This window comes from Macaca fascicularis, chromosome 6 (genome assembly GCF_037993035.2).
Source record: "Macaca fascicularis isolate 582-1 chromosome 6, T2T-MFA8v1.1".
In the NCBI taxonomy this organism is placed as follows: domain Eukaryota; kingdom Metazoa; phylum Chordata; class Mammalia; order Primates; family Cercopithecidae; genus Macaca; species Macaca fascicularis.
In genome coordinates, this window is record NC_088380.1 from 39366842 (window position 1) to 39385908 (window position 19067).

General features: G+C 37.4%; 1 protein-coding gene across 7 annotated transcripts in view; it reads right to left on the reverse strand.

The window, feature by feature from the left end:
* Window positions 1-1162, reverse strand: part of RICTOR (RPTOR independent companion of MTOR complex 2) — a 128792-nt gene extending 127630 nt beyond the window's left edge. For 6 of the 7 annotated variants that reach the window (XM_015451321.3, XM_005556765.4, XM_015451318.3 and 3 more), the window contains exons 1-2: window positions 1092-1162; window positions 874-921 (exon numbers count right to left, since the gene is read on the reverse strand). In XM_015451321.3, coding sequence (XP_015306807.2) covers window positions 874-921; window positions 1092-1140 — 97 coding nt within the window. In that variant the 5' untranslated portion in view covers window positions 1141-1162. Of the gene's footprint in view, window positions 1-344; window positions 514-873; window positions 922-1091 lie in introns of those variants that run through there. The other variant, XM_045393651.3, reaches the window with a different exon arrangement.
* Between the last annotated feature and the right edge of the window lie 17905 nt (window positions 1163-19067).

Sequence of the window (19067 nt, forward strand, 5' to 3'; positions counted from 1 at the left end):
GGAATCAGCAGGCTAAATCCTGTTTATCGTGGAGAGAAAAGAATCTTGTACGTAACTACTAAATCTTCAACGAGATAATGTCGAATAAACTCTAGTACTGTGAGTGATACAAGAAACACTGGCTAGCAATGGGATTAGGTCATTAAAAATATAAGCCGGGATTCCTCAGTTCGGGAGGTGTAAACAAACCCATCTCCACTGCAGAAGGTAAACAATGAACCTGCAGCAGGGTGAGGGGGCGGTCTTTAGCCAACTACAGTCCCAGCGGCCCGGGAAAGGGAAGCAGAAGGGAAACAGCATAAACCAGACATTTAGCAGTAATGACCAGTCCTAGGTTTCACTACCGAGTTATCAATGCTGCGGGTCCCCACAGGACGGTGGGCAAAGGGGAAAGCAGTCACGAAGTCGGCAAACACCGAGCAGGTCCGGCTTCTGCTCCGGGGACGGGGAGGGCAGGATGTGGTCGCTCTTTCCTCAAACATCCTCCTGCAACCTAAATAACAGCCTCTACCTCCCTCCGGCTGCCCCCAGCTTGGGCTGCCGGACTCCAGGATAGGTGCAAACCACTCTGCCGGAGCTCGAGCCCAGAGGGTCGCTGGGTCTGCCGAGTTTCACTCGGGGCTCCCCCGCACCCGCAGCAGCCCGAGGCCCGGAGAAGGGCTCGGGCGAGGGAAGCGGGCGCCGGGAAGGGGGATGGGTCCGGAGAGGCGGACCCGGACTCGGCTCCCGGGGGCCGGCAGGCGGGGCTCCGGCTCTGCCACCCGCACCCCGCCGGTCCCGTGCGGGGCCCGCCCCTGCCTCTGGCCCCCAGCCCCGGACCCGGCTCCTCCCCAGCAACGCGCCCTCGCCGGCGCCCGCGGCGCTCCGCGTTACCTCGGGTCAGATCCAGCGGGACGTTCTCCTCGCCGCTGTCATTCCGCCCTGCGCGAAACAGACACACAGCCCCAATTAGGATTCGCTCTCAGGCCAGCTGCGGCTGCCCTGGCTCCGGCCAGCGCCCCGGCTCGCTCCCCCACCCAGGGCCAGGGGAAGGCAAGTGCCAGGGGTGGCGGGCGCCGGGCGACGGGGAGTGAGGGTTGCAGCGGGCTTACCTCGTACTCGGAGGTTCTTCAGAGAGCGGCCGCGGCCGATCGCCGCCATATTGACGGGTTTCAGTCACAACACCGGAAACCTCGCCCAATCGCGCGAGAACCCCTTCCCCTCCCCGCGCGCCGCACCCGCCCCCCGCGGCACCTCCCCCGCCCCCTAGGCGGCGACGGCGGCTGGTGGTGCTGTCTCTGCCCGGGCGCGGAAGGAGCACTGAGCCGACCCCAAGGTCTGCACGAAGTTCGCTGCGCCAGCCCACCCGCCCACGCCGGACCCGGAGGGCACGTTCGCCGGGAGGGGCAGTTCCCACGAGGAAAGTCCCATTGATGCGAGTTGGCAGCGTAAAGGATGCTCCCCTTCGGCCGCCGCGGAAGCCGTCGTCCAAACGCAGGCGAGCGGGGAGGAGGAGGCCGGAATGCGGCCGGCGGGCCACCTGCTCTCGCCGGCCTGCCAGTCTCCTGCTTGCTCTCAAGCCCTGCCACAGACTGCCCCGCTCCCCCGTGTATCCATTGAAACAATTTTTATAAAAACGCTGCGCACAGTTTGAGCCTCCCTTCCTGGAATCGCTTTGCTCCTACTAAGTTAACACAGAACAAAGTTTGTTTTCCAGCCTCGCCCTTGATCTTCAGGATGCCCCTCTGGGCTAGGAGGGCTTCTCCAAGTGGAAGTGGCTGGGCAGTTTTGTTTTTGGCCGCCAGGCGTAGGACGCGAGAAGGGGGTGCAGCGGTCCCCGCGGTGGGATCGCGCCAGCGCCAGGAGGCCGGGGAGAGGGTTTTCTCTGCCGGGAGCCGGGGCGAGGCTGCTGGGTAGTGTGTCCAGCTTTTCTGTCTCTGCAGATCCTAAGATCGTGGATCATGCAGATGTTGTGGATTAATCTATTTTATGCATAAGCCTATTAACATTATGGATTTTAATTCTAGAAACTGCTTAGTTAATACACACACACACACACCTGGCCACTGACCCAGCAGCTTTCTCTTGAAGTACATTAAAGAGAGGAGCGATTTGTGCTCTCCGGTTCCTCAGCTCATCTTTCTATTCCAGGAGACTGAAAGTTAATTAAAAGTGGAGATCTTGCCTTACCCAATTCTGTTTTCCCAGCTCCCAGTTAATGCAATCTCTGGCACAAATAAGTGTTCAATAAATATCTGTTGGATGAGTAAGTGCCTTGGTTTTCTAATTTGTTCCAACGCTCTGCTTACTTTAAGAAAAAAAAAAAAAAGCAATATTGGGGATATTTGTTGAAGTTGTTAATAACAGTGAACGTTTGGAAACACTTAAATGACCAAAGGTAGGGATTATGTAAATTATGTCAACCATTAAAAGTGAAGAGGTAGACTTAGGAAATAATGTTCATGATATTAAATCAAGCAAAAGATTACAAATTTCCTGTTTTTATGAAAGTTTACGTACGAAATTAAAAGTATGCCTTATAAAATATTTTTATATATACATGTATGTTGAAAAAGGTCTGAAAATATACATGAAAATGTTAACTGATTTTCTCCCCTCATTTGTGGAATTACACTTGCACTTTTTTGTTCTTGTTTGTCTCTACTTTTTAAAATATCCTATAGTTAATATATATCATTTGTAAAATAAGTGGTAAGAAAAAAATAAAAGGAACATAAAGTAGCGTCATCTGGAAAATAAAATAGGAACACTGCTTCCTTAGAATATTGCCAATTGTCTATATATTCCAGGTTTTTTTTTATCCAAGTCTACATTCATATATCTGCGACTGATACTGCACTTAGATTTAAGGATGTAACACAGTTACAGTACTTTAAAGAAATGTTTCCTGGCATTACCAGTAGTAGTTTTAATATCAACAAACGTGTTCCCTCCGTTATAGCTTTAAAAATCTTGGTGCAATTTATTTATTCTAGTTACTGCCTAAAACAAAAATCACAAAACTTGAGGTCTGGCAGAGGGTTGTATTTCAACCCTCCATGTATCAATTACATTTCACCCTTATAGAAATGTAGAGATCTATCAAAAGTAGAGATCTATCAATATAAATTATACCAGATTCTTACAGTTGTTCTGATTTTCAACCAATCTTTTATCATATTGTAAAATCCCTGTATATTCTACATTAACTCCTTCCTAATACAATTTAACTTCATTTTCTCTCAGTGTTTTATGAAAGTTGAGTACAACTAATCTACTTTTAAGTTACTTGAGGTACTTAAGTGCCTAAATCCAATAGTATTTTATCATTATAACTATGCTCCTATTAAAGACAATTATTCAATTACTCTATTTCTTGCAGGAGAAAAAAATTACATTCAGTCTTCCATTGAAACTAGTTTTTGCTCTGTTACTATTTCAGTCGTTTGAGTGGTTAGGTTCTCCATATTTGCTCTTAGAATGAATGGCAGGTCTGGTAAAAAAGAACAAGTTATTAGTGTTTGGAAGTGACACTCAACTAGGAAGCAGAAGTTTAGGTAAATTTTAGTAAGGAATACATTTTATAATGTGTTTGGTTTTTAAACAGTAGCACTACTTTATTGATTGTAGTCAGATTGATCATTGTTAAAACCCCTAAGTTTTCTACTTGCCAATTGCTAGCTATTCCTCCTTTTGAAACTTTTCTTCCTTGCATCTGTTAGCCCACCCATATGACTTACTCATTTTGTTTACTTCTTACTACTTCTCCAATTTTTATTTTGATTCTAATCTGGTCATTGAGAATGTGACTTCCTCTTCTTAGTTTTCGTTTCCCGGCTAGGTTTCATTTGCTGTGTCAATGACTGTTTTTCTTCTGGTAGTGTTAGTCATTGATAAAAAATGTTCTATAAGAAGATCACGTCCAGGACCATACCTTTGGAAGACAACTGCTTAATTCTGAAGATACAGTTACTTCATTCACAGTCACTCCCTTGGTTCTATTCTCTACCCTCTTGCATGCAGTTAATAATTCTAGCATATAAACCATATTTTATCGGTTTGGGATACAGTTGTAATACTGAACAGAAACAAAAGCCTTATCAAAATCTTAGTTCCCTTTAATCTCTCTGCCTTGATACACAGGCCATTTGAAGATGAAGCAAGTAAAAAAACCACAAAATTCAGTCAGACTATTTCTTGGTAACTTCATAGTTAAATCACACATTTGAGACATCTAAAGGCCATTGACATGACAAGCAATGAATTAAATTTAACAAATGTTATAATCCCATCCAGTGTTAATTATGTCTTGGTCACAGCAGAACAGAGCCCCTGAGTATTGTGTCTTTAAATTTTAATCTCTCTCCCAAAATCTCATATAAATTTCCTTTTAAATAATTATTTAAAGACTCTCTATGACAAACAGTTTTAAATGCAGAATAAACCTTTATGTTTATGGAAGATGAAGATACGTTAAAAAATGAAATCTAGGAGGGTATGCAGTAAAATTTCAACAGTGATTATCTACAGATGGTAGAATTTTGGGTGATTTTTCTCTCTCGTTTTCTCATTTTACTTCTTCCCAAACAAATTTTTACTCGTGAATTTTTTTAAGAAAACTATTTTAGAAAAATTTTATTGGCTATTCTAAACCAAAATTATAAACAGTTGATTTTAACAATGACTTGCTTAACAGGTTACTATAAACAATCAAAATTATGTGTGCATCTGTTCATTAAAAAAAGAACGTTTGCACATACACTGCAATACATATATATTCACTTTTTAAATTAAATTAGAACATAAAACAAAGATGAAATAAAAATGGTTAAAAGTAATTTTTAATGTTACTTTACTAATGACACATATACAAAGCAATGGGGCTGAATATACTTCATTATTTTTGACATATCATGTTATATACTTTGTGATACTGAAATTTAAAAGTCTAGTTTTAAGAAAAGTTAATGTGGGTATAGGGTTTTAATAGCTGAGACCTCACAAAACACAAAGTTAAAAATGGAAGAACTACTTTATTGGCTGCATTTCTAAACCATAAAACTCATTTTCCCATTTCATCTACCCAGTGATACAAAAGCTTTTTGAAATGTAATTTGGCTAAAAAATGTCCATGTTCCCTAATGTCAATCAGTTTTCCTATCAAACTAGAAAACATAACATTTAGAAATTTTCTGCAAAATGATTGCAAAACCATTTACCTGAAAGATTTCTAAGCAGATTGGGAAACTCTGTTCTCATGATTTTGAAGTGTGCAGATACGAAAATTTATATATATGACATATTTATATTTTAAGTTTTTTTGGAAAAAAATCACAAAACTGAAACACTTTCAAATATCTATTTTCTAAATGCTGTCATCCTAGCACAGGTTTTTTTGAAAGTATTACATTTCTTAGTTATTGTTATCACATTTACCTTGAAGGAAAATTTTTTAATTTTAATTTTTTAAAAAAGTCTGATAGGTAACATGCTACTGGAAGCCACCAGTCATCATGAAAAAAAAAGCTTACCACTGAATAAACAGTAAACATCTGTATAATAAAAGATTTTCTTCACTTCTCATTTCAAAGTATGTGAAAATTAAACTGTTTTTTAAATGTCTCATGTCTTATTTATACAAAATTATCACATGTGGTACTATATCTGTACTTCCGTATGAACCCCTTTTTAAATTTATGGGAACTGCTTCATCGATTTTCATAAAACATTACTCTTATTAAAGAAGTTGTTTACTGATAAGGATACCTGGTATTTGGTACTTTTACTTTGATGGCACAGAAAAAACTGAACAGAATTAAGCCAACACTGTAAACTAAGACATAGTTAGAAATATTTATGCTTTCATTCAATTGCACACACAGCAAAGCTTCCATAATGCTTATTTGTTCAAATGCCTTTTTCTTCAAATCTTCAGCCTTCCGCTACCCCACCCCTTTTTCTGCCTTGGTTGACCCCTTTTTCTTGCCTTGTTGACAAAACTAAATTTGCATTTTAGTTTTGTCAACAAATATTTTTCTCTGTTTTTTTTTTTTGGTTTTTGTTTTTTTAATTCCCAGCCATTTATTTTTAATTTTTAATTCCCAGCCATTTATTTAACCACAGCAGGAAATAGTACTATATTCTCAACAGATATGTACCTTTTTGTCTGTTGCTAATAAGAAATCTTTCTCTTTTCGCAGGACACGGTGGCTTATGTTTGTAATCCCAGTAGTTTAGGAGACTGAGGCAGGAGCACCCTTTGAGCCCAGGAATTCCAGACTAGCCTAGGCAACACAGTAAGATCTCGTCTCCACTAAAATAGTAATAATAGTAATAATAATAAAGTTATCTAGCATGATGTCATGCTCTTATAATCCCAGCTATTTGGGAGGCTGAGGTGGGAGGCTCCCTTGAGCTCAGATTTTCAAGGGTACGTTCAGCTATGATTGCACCACTGCACTTCAGCCTGGGTGGTAAAGCAAGACCCTATCTTGAGAAAAAAGAAAAAACTCTTTTTGCAAAGTAATGGATTCAATATTGCATGATTTCTAACATCACAGAAAAAAATACAGAAAATTATTTTTATTTTCTATTTATTTTAAACATATTTTGCTAATCTAGGAGCTTTATAATAGCTGACATCTCAGGGAACAATATATAATTAGATAATAGTGAAGTATAATGCATGTAAATTCATATTTCACATAATTCTAATATTTTTAATTTTTTTAAGTGTTGGCTGACATTGTGACATCTGATTGCATTATCATTGCTTTTTCCTTGTACTGAAGCTCATAAAGTGCTAAAATCAGAAGTATCAGTTCTGCCATATTTTAAAACCTGTACTGCGCTTTCATTATTTGTGTTACATACCATTTCTTTGCAAGATTCTTCTTCAGCCATGTGTACATTTTGTGAGGAATAGTTTATAATATCCTCCTAAATCCACTTGACTAGATAAAGTATATGGCCATATGCCAAAGTGCAGAGAATTCCTGAGAGACTGTTGTGAATTCTTCTGAGTTGTAGAACTCCCAATCTTCACTCAGAATACTTATATGACTCGTATCAATTTAACCTTCTGACAAGATGACAGCTCCATTGTCAATACGTTTAATAAATATCAATAGTTTAAGTTTTTCTTTCATTTCTTTTCTTTTCTTTTTGCTTTTCGATTTTTTTTTCTTTTTTTGAAGGGGACAGGTAACGGGTAGGGAACTAAAAAAATTCCCCCAAATTCCTCCACACACACAAAAAATAACAAAATAGGACACTGAAGTCAGAGTGAGGAGCAGTGAGCAACTAGAAAACTGGAAAAATGGACCTCTCTAGCTATATAGATCTGAAGACTAAGCCACTACAAGGTAGGAAAGCAGAACATCAGGCTCTTGCATTAAGTCCAGGATCCTAGAAGTGGACCAAAGTGGACCCAGGTTGGTAGTGCCCCCTGGCTTTCGGCAGTAGCAATTACAAATCCTTTCTGGGTAAAGCCCATTACTTCATCAGTTCCGAGGATCATCACATATTAAGATCAAACAAATAGAAGCTCACATTCAAAGATCATTAAACTCATAGAAAAAAACTGACTATGAGTAAGAATCTAGAAATCAAAATCAGCAGAATTCTACCCAAGGACTTCAGATATTGATGATATGAAGCTAAATACAAAGTAGCTATTCTATATTAAGTAATTTTTCCAAATGAATTTATGCTTCTATCCATGATAGAATAATGAGAGTTGGATGTGCCTTCCTACAATAAACAATTGTTAATTTAGACAAATATATGAAACAGCAGTTTTTAGGCATTGGACAATAGTGTGGCACTGTGACCTTGACATAAAAGGAGCAAAAAAGGTGAGTTTCAATTCTCTTCAGCTTTGAAAATACAACACAAAACTTATGGAACCTAAACAGAGCAGCAGTCTTACGGAATGGAGGAAAAAAAGATTGAAGTCGAGATAATGAGGTAATCGAACGTTGAGGGGCAGAATACCAGAGTTGAGAGAGCTGTACAAAGTAGGAGCTCCAGAAATCTGCACTGGGATCCCCTTGCTTATTTAGCTGAATTTTAAGCTGGACAAGCATAGGGTAAGACTCAGTGAAACCAGGCAAAGAACAGCCCCTGGGGGCTCTGAACTAAATGGAGATTCCAGAGGTTGCAGCTTGCTGAAAGACATCCAACCGGCAAGTAAAGAGACTTTGGTGAACACTTTGAGTATTCAAGTAAGACCCCAAAAGGCTATACGTTAGGAAATGGGTTGCACTGAGACCCCACAAAGGCCATAAGTTATCGAAAAGGATACTCTGTCCTAGAATAAGGCTACTATAGATATACCTAAATAGAGTTCAAAGTCAAGCCTCAATAGGATCAAGCTGATCTCCCAATAAATAAAGAACAGGGTTTAAAACTAAACCCATTATAAATAAAACAACAATATTCCAACCTCCAACACATCACATTGATAATGTTCAGCATACAGCAAACATTTTTATGAGATTTGAAAAATCAGGAAAATGTGACTCATCCCCATGAGAAAAAAATCAATTAAAAACAAGACCAGAGGCCAGGTGCAGTGGCTTATGCCTGTAATCTCAGCACTTTGGGAGGCCGAGGCGGGCAGATCATAAGGTCAGGAGTTCGAGACTAGCCTGACCAATGTGGTGAAACCATGTCTGTACTAAAAATACAAAAATTAGCTAGGTGTGGTGGTGCGTGCCTGTAATCCCAGCTACTCAGAAGGCTGCGGCAGGAGAATCGCTTGAACCAGGGAGGCAGAGGTTGCAGTGAGCTAAGATCATGCCACTGCACTCCAGCCTAGGCAACTGAGTGAGACTCCATCTCAAAAAACAAACCAAAACCAAAAAACAAAACAAAAAAAAGACCAAGACCAGAGAAAGCATGGACATTGGAATTAATAGAATTTCATAAATATGATCAAAGATTTAAAAGAAATGTTGGACACAGTAAGTAAACAGATGGAGACTCTCTAGAGAGAAATGTATTCTGTAAAAAAATAACCAAGTGTAAATTTTAGAAATGAAAAATACAGTGCCAGAAATGATGATATATTAGTCAGAAATTCACTAAATGATGACAGATTGTACCCTAAAAAAGAAAAGGGTTGTGAATTTAAAGACAAACCAACAAAAAGTATAGAGAAGAAAAAGACTGGGGAAATAAGGAAGAAGAAAAAGCCTCAGTGACCCATATAAAAAAAAATCAGGCAGTCTGAAATATATGTAACTGAAATCCCAGAAGAAGTGGAGAGAGAGATTGGGGCAGAGAAAATGAAGTAGTGATGGATAAACCTCTAGCTAAATTGACCAAGAAAAAAGAGATAAGCAAGAAATAACAAATATCCAAAATGAAGGATGGGACATTAGTCTAGAACCTATAGATGATAAAAGTATAGGAAGGGAATATTAACAACTTTATGCCAATAAATTTGTCAACTTAGATGAGGTGGACCAAATCCTTCAAAGACAGAAAACACCAAAGCTTACTCAAGAAGTTATTTGGTAGATATACAAAATGCTTATAAAGTTTATATAGAAAGGCAAAGGTCTAAAATTGTCAGTACAATACTAAAGAAACACTATCTGAATTCAAGACTTACTCTAATGCCAGAGTGAAGACAAGACAACTTTAGAGAAAGGATGGACATATAAATTAATAGGACAGAAATAACGTGTGTTAGTCTGTTCTCACACTGCTATAAAGACATATTCAAGACTGGGTAATTTATAGAGAAAAGAGGTTTAATTGACTCACAGTTTCGCAGGGCTGGGGAGGCCTCAGGAAACTTACAATCATGACAGAAGGGGCAGAGGCATGTCTTAAATGGTGGCAGGCAAGAGAGCAAATGAGTAAAGGGGGAAGTCCCTTATAAAACCATCATATCTTGTGAGAACTCAGTGACAATCACAAGAACTTCATGGGGGAAAGTGCTCCGTGATCCAATTACTTCCCATCAGGTCCTGCCTTCAACATGTGGGGATTATGGGAATTCCAATTCAAGATGAGATTTGGGTGGGGATGCAGAGCCCAACCATATCATAAGGAGCTCACAAAGTATATATATTTAATTAATTATTAATGAAGATACAAAGACTATTCATGTAGAAAGGATAGTTCTTTTCAACAAATGATGTGGGATCAATTGGCTATCCACATACATATAATGAATCTTGATCTATATGTTACACTGTATGCAAAAATTAACTCAAAATGAATGATAAATCTAAATGCAAAATTGAAACTACACAACTTCTAGAAAAAAAATAGAAAAAAATTTTGTAGCCTTGAGTGGAAGAAAAGAGTTCTTAGATACTAGACTAGAAACATGATCAATATGAGAAATAATTGATGGATTGAAGTTCATCAAAAAGAAAAACTTCTGCTCCTGCAAAGACACTTTTAAGAGAATAAAAACAGAAGCCACAGACTGAGAAAATATTTTCGATTCATGTATCTGATAAAGTAATTTTATTCAGGCTATATAAATAGCTCTGAATACTCACTAATAGAAAACTAAACAATGAAAAAAATTAAACAGACTTAAAGTCAAAAACAGTAAAAAGAGACAAAGAAAGTCAAATTTTTTATTATAAAAACATCATTCAGCCAGCCTACATAAAAATAGTACATAGGTCAGATGCAGTGGCTCATGCTTATAATTCCAGCACTTTGGGAGGCCAAGGCAGGAGGATCACTTGAGGCCAGGAGTTTGAGACCAGCCTCATCAATACAGTGAGACCCAGTCTCTAAATAATTTTTTAAATAGTAAATATATATGCACTCAACACTGGAGCACCCAGATATATAAAACAAATGTTATTAAATTTAAAGGGGGATATAGACTCAATACAATAATTGATGGAGACTTCAACACCCCACTCTCTGCATTAAACAGATAATCTAGACAGAAAATTAACAAATAAACACTGGATTTAAATTGCACATTAGAACGAATGCCCTAACAGGCATTTACAGAACATTTTGTTCAACAGCTACAGAATACACATATTTTTATCAGCACATGGAACATTCTTCAGGATAGACCATATGTGAAGACACAAAACAAGTCTCAACAAATTTTTAAAAATTGAAATCATATCAAGTATCTTCTCAGACCAGAATGGAATAAAACTAGACATCTATAACAAGAGGAACTTTTGAAACTGTACAAATAGATGGATGCTCCTGCATGACATTATGACATTGGATCAATGAAGAAATTAACAAGAACATTTTTTAAAAAATTATTGAAACAAATGAAAATGTAAACACAATAAATCAAATCTGTGAGATACAGCAAAAGTAGTGCTATTAGGGAAGTTTATAGCAGTAAATGTCTTCATCAAAAAAGTAGAAATATACTTTTACTAAGACACAAATGAACAGCCTAATGATGTACCTCAACTAACTAAAAAAGCAAGAACAAAACAGACACAAAATTAGTAGATGGCAATAAATAATAAAAATCAAAGCAGAACTAAATGAAATAAAGACTAAAAATGTAATATAAGGAAATAATAAAACAAAAAATTGTTTTTTTGAAAAGAGTAAATAAAATCAATGAATCACTAGCTGGAGTAACCAATAAAAAAGAGAGAAGACCCATATAAACACAATTGGAAATGAAAAAGAAGACATTACAACTGATACTACAGCAATACAAAAGATCATGAGACTCTTACGAGCAACTATACATCAGCAAACTAGAAAACCTAGACAAAATGGATAAATTCCTATACACACACGACCTTCCAAGATTGAATCAGGAAGACTTAGAAAACCTGAAGAGACCAATAACAAATAATGAAGTTGAAGCAGTAATAAAATGTCTCCCAACAAAGAGAAGTTCAGAACCAGATGGCTTCACTGTCAAATTCTATTAAACTTTAAAGGACTAACATCCAGTCTCCTCAACAATTCCAGAAAATCGAACAGAAGGGTCTTCTCCCTAACTCATTCTATGGAGCACGAATTAACCTGATGGCAAAACCAGATTCAACAAAAAAGAAAACTACACACCAAACTCTCTTTATGCACATAGATGCAAAAGTTCTCACCAAAATACTAGCAAACTGAATCCAACAGCACATAAAAAAAATAATATACCATAATCAAGAGGGATGTGTCTCGAGGATGGTTCAACATATAAAAATCAATAAGCATGATAAATACATCACATCAACACAATGAAGGAGAAAAATAATATGGTTGATTACATACAATCTCAATTGGTGCAGAAAAAGCATTTGATAGAATTTAACATCCCTTCATGATAAAAACTTTCAACAAATTAGGCGTGGAAGGAACATACCTCAACATAAAAAAGGCCATATATGACAAATCTACAAGTAACATTGTACAGGATGGGGAAAAGCTGAAAGCCATTTTCTGAGAACTGGAATAAGATGAGGATGCTTACTTTCACCACTCCTATTCAACATAGTAATGAAAATCCTAGCCAGCATAATCAGGCAAGAAAAAGAAGTAAAAGACATCCAAATTTGAAAAAGGAAGTGAAATTTTACTTTTTGCTGATGATATGATCATACATCTAGTAAAACCTAAAGACTCCACCAAAAAACTGAGATCTGATAAATACTTTCAGTAAAGTTGCAAGATACAAAATCAGCATACAAAAATTAGTAGCATTTCTATATACCTATAATGAACTAGATGAGAAAGAAATCAAGAAGGCAATCCCATTTACAACAGCTACAAAAAAAATACCTAGGAATAATTTTAACTAAAAAAGGTGAACTATCTCTACAAGGAAAACTAATAAAGCACTGATAGAAGAAATTGAAGAGGAAACAAAGAAATGGAAAGATATTCCATGCTCATGGATTGTAAGAATTAACAGCATTTAAATGACTACAGTGTTCAAAGCAATCTATAGATTTAATGCAATTCATATCAAATTATTTATGTCATTTTTCACAGACTCAGAAAAAGTCATTCCTAAAATTTGTATTGATCCATACAAGAGCCCGAATAGCCAAAGCAATCCTGAGCAAAAGAGAAGAAAGCTGGAAGTGTCACAGTACCCAATTTCAAAATATATTACAAGGCTATAATAACCAAAACAACATGGTATTGGTATAAAAACAAATAGACTGATGTAACAGAATAGAAAATAAAGAGATAAATCTATGTATTTATAGTCAACTGATCTTCAACCAACTCACTTAGAACATACATTCGGGAAAGGACAACTTCTTCAATAAATGGTACTGGGAAAACTGTATAACCATTTGCAGAAGTATGAAATTACACCCTTATCTCTTACTGTATACAAAAATTGACTCAAGATAGATTAAAGACTTAAATGTAAGACCCCAAACTCTAAAACTACTAGAAGAAAACATTAGGGAAAACATTTCAGGACTTTGGTCTAGGCAAATATTTTATGGCTAAGACCCCAAAAGCATAGACAACAGAAACAAAAATAGACAAATGGGATTATATTAAACTTAAAAGCTTCTGCATAGCAAAACAATAAACAGAATAAAGAGACAACTTGTTGAATAGGAGAAAATATCTGCAAACTATTTATCTGACAAAGAACTAATATCCAGAATATGCTAGGAACTCAAACAACTCAATTTTTAAAACTGAATAATCCATTAAAAAGTGGGTAAAGGACATGAGTAAACATTTCTCAAAAGATGACATACAAATGGCCAATAGGTTTATAAAAAATTGCTCAACATCCCTAATTATCAGGGAAATGAATATCAAAACCACAATGAGATATCATCTTACTAGAATGGTTATTATAAAAAAGACAAAAAATAATAGATGCAGGTAAAGATGTGGAAAAAAGAGAACACTTTTACACTGTTGGTGGGAATATAAATTAGTACATTCATTATGTAAAACAGCATAGAGATTTCTCAAAAAAAAAAAAACAAAAAAACAAAAAACAGAGCTACTATATGATCCCATAATCCCACATTGGGTATTTATTTAAAGGAAAAGGAGTCAGTATATCAAAGGAATATCTGCACCTTTATGTTTATTATGGCACTATTCACATTAGCAAAGATATGGAATCATCCTAACTGTCCATCAATGGATGAATGAATAAAGAAACTGTGGTATTTATACACAGTGGAATGTATTTGGCCATAAAAAGAGATGAAATCTTGTCATTTGCAGCAACATGAGTGGAACTGGAGGTCATTATGTTAAATGAAATAAGCTAGGCACAGAAAGACATACATTGCATGTTCTCACCCATATGTGGGAGCTATAAAAGTTGATCTCATGGAGATAAAGAGTAGAATGATAGATACCAGAGGCTGGAAAGTGCATGTGGGTGGGAGGGAGGCTGATCAAGAGTGATTGGTAAATGGGTACAAACATACAGTGAGGTGGAAGAAATAAGTTCTGATTTTCAATAGCAGAGTAGGGTGACTATAGTTAGCACAATGTATTGTGTATTTCAAAGTAGCTGCAAGAGAGGACTTGAAAGGTTTGTGATACAGAAATCATACTCAATGTGATGGATACCCAAATAATTTTACTTGATCATTACATATTCTATGTATGTAACAAATACTCACATGTACCCCATAAATATGTAAATTATTATGGGTCAATAAAAAATGGGAATGTTTACTACAAGACTTGACTAAATTAACTTTATTATGTGTACTTAAAGAAGAAAGTGGCCTTGGAATCACAATCTGAGATACAAGAAAGAATATAAGTAAATAAATTGGTAAAACTTATAGACAAATTTAAACAAAAACACTCTGCCTTTAATAATAATAGCATTTTAATTTTATGGTTTGAAAAAGAAAGAAATAAAATACCTGACAACAATAGCTTGTCATTTAGGAGCAGGGGATCTTAGTCACACATTGTTGTACTTGCCTTTTTATATATGCGTCTTTGTTGTATATACACTCAAGAATGAAAAGTGCAAGAAACTGTGTATATTTGGTTTTCAGGTGGGACAGCATCTGGGAGATTATGGAGAGATGTGTGGAAGCCACTGCCTTTGTGGAAGCTTCTACCTATGCAGGCCAGGAGCCAAGGGCTTGGTGGTGTGCTTGGGGATGGAATTGAACAGTGATATAGCTTGACTCTGTGTCCCCACCCAAATGTCATCTCGAATTGTAATCCCCATAATCCCCCATGGAGGGACCCAGTGGAGGTGATTGGATCATGGGGGTGGGTTTCTCCATGCTGTTCTTGTAATAGTGAGTGACTTCTTACGAGATCTGATGGTTTTATAAGGCAGTTTTCCCTGCTTTTGCTTGCTCTCTCGCCTGCTTCCATGTAAAATGTATCTGCTTTCCCTTCTGGCGTGATTGTAAGTTTCCTGAGGCCTCCACAGCCATGCAGAACTGTGAGTCAATTAAACCTCTTTTTTTAAATAAATTAAATTACCCAGGCTTAAGTATGTCTTTATAGCAGTGTGAAAATGGACTAATACAAACAATGAAGCCAGCAGTAGACACGAGCTCAGAGTAGGAAAGTAAGGATTGTCTGTGACCCACTGAATATGTTTGTGTCTGTCCATTACCATGTCTGACTGCTGGGACTTTCTGATAGTAATAACTTCTGTGTGGTGCTTGTTTTCCAAATGCTGCACAATTTTTTTCATTGGCCAATTCTAACCCTATAGGGAAAGGGATTCTGGGATGTGTTGTTTTCACCCTGTGTGGGGGTCCCCAAGACTATTCCAGGTTTGATAATTTGGCTAGCAGCACTCACATGACTCGGCATACAGTCATGCTCACGGCTATAATTTACTACAGTGAAAGGATTCAAAGCAAAACAAGCAAAAGGAAAGGGCACAATGAGTGAAGTCCAGAGGAAACCAGGTACAAACTTCCAAGAGTTCTTCTCCTGTAGAGTCACACATATACTTAATTCCTCCAGCAACAGTTTATGACAGCATGTTTGAAATGTTGTTTCCTAAGTCTGCGTGTTAGAGACTTAGTGCCCGAGGTTTTTATTGAGGGCTGGTCACATAAGTACCCTCTGCCTAGCATGAGCCAACATTCCAGGCTTCCAGAATAAAGCAGATGTTCAGCGTAAATCATATTGTTTGTACAGTCTAGGCACAGCAAGCCACTCTTATCAGTTCTGGGAATGGTGGAAATCCTCCCAAAATCCAAGTCCCCTGACAGCAACCCAAAGCCACCTTTCCATGTAGGATTTTTTAAGGCAGCAGTTTCAGGCCTGCTGTGCTCATTCTTTTCTGCACAGGGCCTTAGACCTGGCGCTTTGCTGTCCAAGTCAAAAATAGACAATCCAGCACATAGTGCTAATAAAAAGATACATTGGGTGCCTAGTGGCCAAAAATACCAAATCTTCAATACAGAGGTGATTATTATGTTCACTATAGTTTGAGAGCATTAGGTAGATGCCACATTTTCTTCCTTGGGTTTGAGGTATACATCATGTTCGGGAGAAAAATTCTCTATTCTTTTAAGTACCCACCTGGTAAGCTGGGAAATGGAATTTACAGATAATGCTTCAAAAGTTGAAGTAACAAAATATTTAGCAGTTATGCCTATCTCAGCTATGTGCTTTTCATTTTGTTGTAATAGAGCTAATCCCTTTCATTGCAAGGTGATGTTGGTAATCCACACACATATATGAGTTTCACATACCTTCAGCCAAAACAAGTAGTTGGGACTGAGGCTTTAAGAAAATCTGATTTGATGGTAACTTAGTAATGTTATGAGAAATTATGACTCAACTTTTAAAATATTTTCTTCTTTCACTGATGATAGTGCAACTAATCCAAAAATGCCTGGTGAAAATGTGAATAGGTATTATACTTTTTTACTTTTCAAATTTAATCCATTTTAAAATATGTAAAGAAATACCAAATTATTTGATAAACGTGATCACAATTGGCCATTTGTTATGTTATGTTGGAACTCTGCCTTTGTAATGTCTCTGACAAGTAATTTTTTTTTCATAATTGTATATTCCTGGTGCACTTCATTTGGTTGGAAATGGCCTTTCATTTAATTTCCTTTTTTAAAAAAAGGAAACTAGAAATTATTCTTTAAAATGTTTTTGAAGCAACATTGCCACATAAAAAAAGTACTTAAAAATTAGCTTACACAGTGAAAACAGGTATAGAAGTACCAAAATAAGGTAACCAAGAAGGAATTTCATTTCATTCTCTTTTAAATTGGCTTATATTTGTAATGACTAATGTCACATGACAAAATACACTTCAATAAGTAATTTAATAACCTGTAATTGGCCAGGTGCAGTGGCTCATGCCTGTAATCCCAGCACTTTGGGAGGCTGAGGCGGGCGGATCACGAGGTCAGGAGATCAAGACCATCCTAGTTAACACGGTGAAACCCCATCTCTACTAAAAATACAAAAAATTAGCCAAACATGGTGGCAGGCCCCTGTGGTCCCAGCTACTCCGGAGGCTGAGGCAGGAGAATGGCGTGAACCCGGGAGACAGAGTTTGCAGTGAGCCGAGATCACACCAATGCACTCCAGCCTGGGTGACAGAGTAAGACTCTGTCTCAAAAAACAAAAAACCTGCAATTAGAGTCATAATGTCAAATGCTTGTGATACAGGTACCTGTAAGTTAAAAAGATATTGGGACATCTGAATCCAACACTTCAATAGAAAGGTTACCATGAAAGACCTTCTGATACACAAAATATCTAGTAATGCAGGAAAAGAGATAATAAGCATTTCTTTGAATGTATGGTTGATATCATAAGAAAGGAAGGGAAATCCCTGGGGACTGAAAGACTGGCTTCTAGAGAGCTGGAAGCCAGAATGGTTAGCTGCAGCTGATATGATGACTTCCCAGGGTCTTTTGACAATGTTGACGTTCAAGAGACTCGTGTTTTAAAGGTAGTTCTGGAAACGTAAGATTTTGGGTTTATGCAAAGGTGGGAAATTGAAAGAAAGAAAGACTTCCCTCACAGATAGAGCCTAAGATCTTCAGGAAAAAGGTGAATTAGAATAAATTATCATTCCAGCCAAGGGACATGTTGAGGTTCCCCTCTCTGTCCAGTTTTGGACTCTGAGTGTAGAAAGAAAGGCTCCCTAGAGAATTCAAGCATGCTGTCATGGAGTTTTAAGGTTCCCATCTACACTTACTGGCAAAGTCTGGGAAATTCCAAGTAAATATATTTTCTTGAGGTCCTGAATTAGTGCAACCGAGACACCCGAAAGATGCAGAAATAAATCTCTGGAAAATGCACCCTCGTGCCAGACATCACAGGATTCCTTCAGAAAAAGCCCACCCAAAGGTGAGCAAGAATCAGCAGAATCACAAAAGAAGAAAATGATACTCCCCACCAAGAATTTCAGATAATAAAATTATTACATACATAATACAAATCATGATGTTAAAATGCTTAAGAGAATGAAAGATGGACTAAAAAACTATGACTACAAAACAAGCAATTAAAAAGGAACAGATGGATTTGAAAAATAATCAAGTAGGCATTAGGAAAAATATATAAAATTAAAAACCCAATGCATAGGTACTTTAAAATCTACCTGCAATAGCAATATCTATCTTAAATGTTTATTCATATTTACTTCTATTTTTTTGAGACAGGGTCCTGCTCTGCTGCCTAGGCTGGTCAAGTGCTGGGTTTAAACAGTTTTATAAGTAAATTGTATCAAAATGTATAAGAAGCCGGGTGCGGTGACTGATGCCTGTAGTCTCAGCACTTTGGGAGGCCAAGGCAGGAGGACCGTTTGAGGCCAGGAGTTTGAAGTCAGCCCGGTTAATGTAATGAGACACTGTAAAAAAATAAATAAATAAATAAATAAAATAAAAATAAATAAATAAATAAATAAATAAATAAATAAAGTTAGCTGGATGTGGTGGTGCATGCCTGTATTTCCAGCTGCTGGGGAGGCTGAAGCAGGAGGATTATTTGTTGGTAGAGAGGTTTGGACCAGTCACTAAATGGCCCAGAGAAACTATCTGCTTATTCACACTGGGGAGGGAGGGAGATCTACATTTCTGGGTGGTTCAGATAACTTAAAATGAAAGGTAAAACTGTAAAAGTTTAGAAGAAAATATAGGATAATATCTTCATGAGCTGGT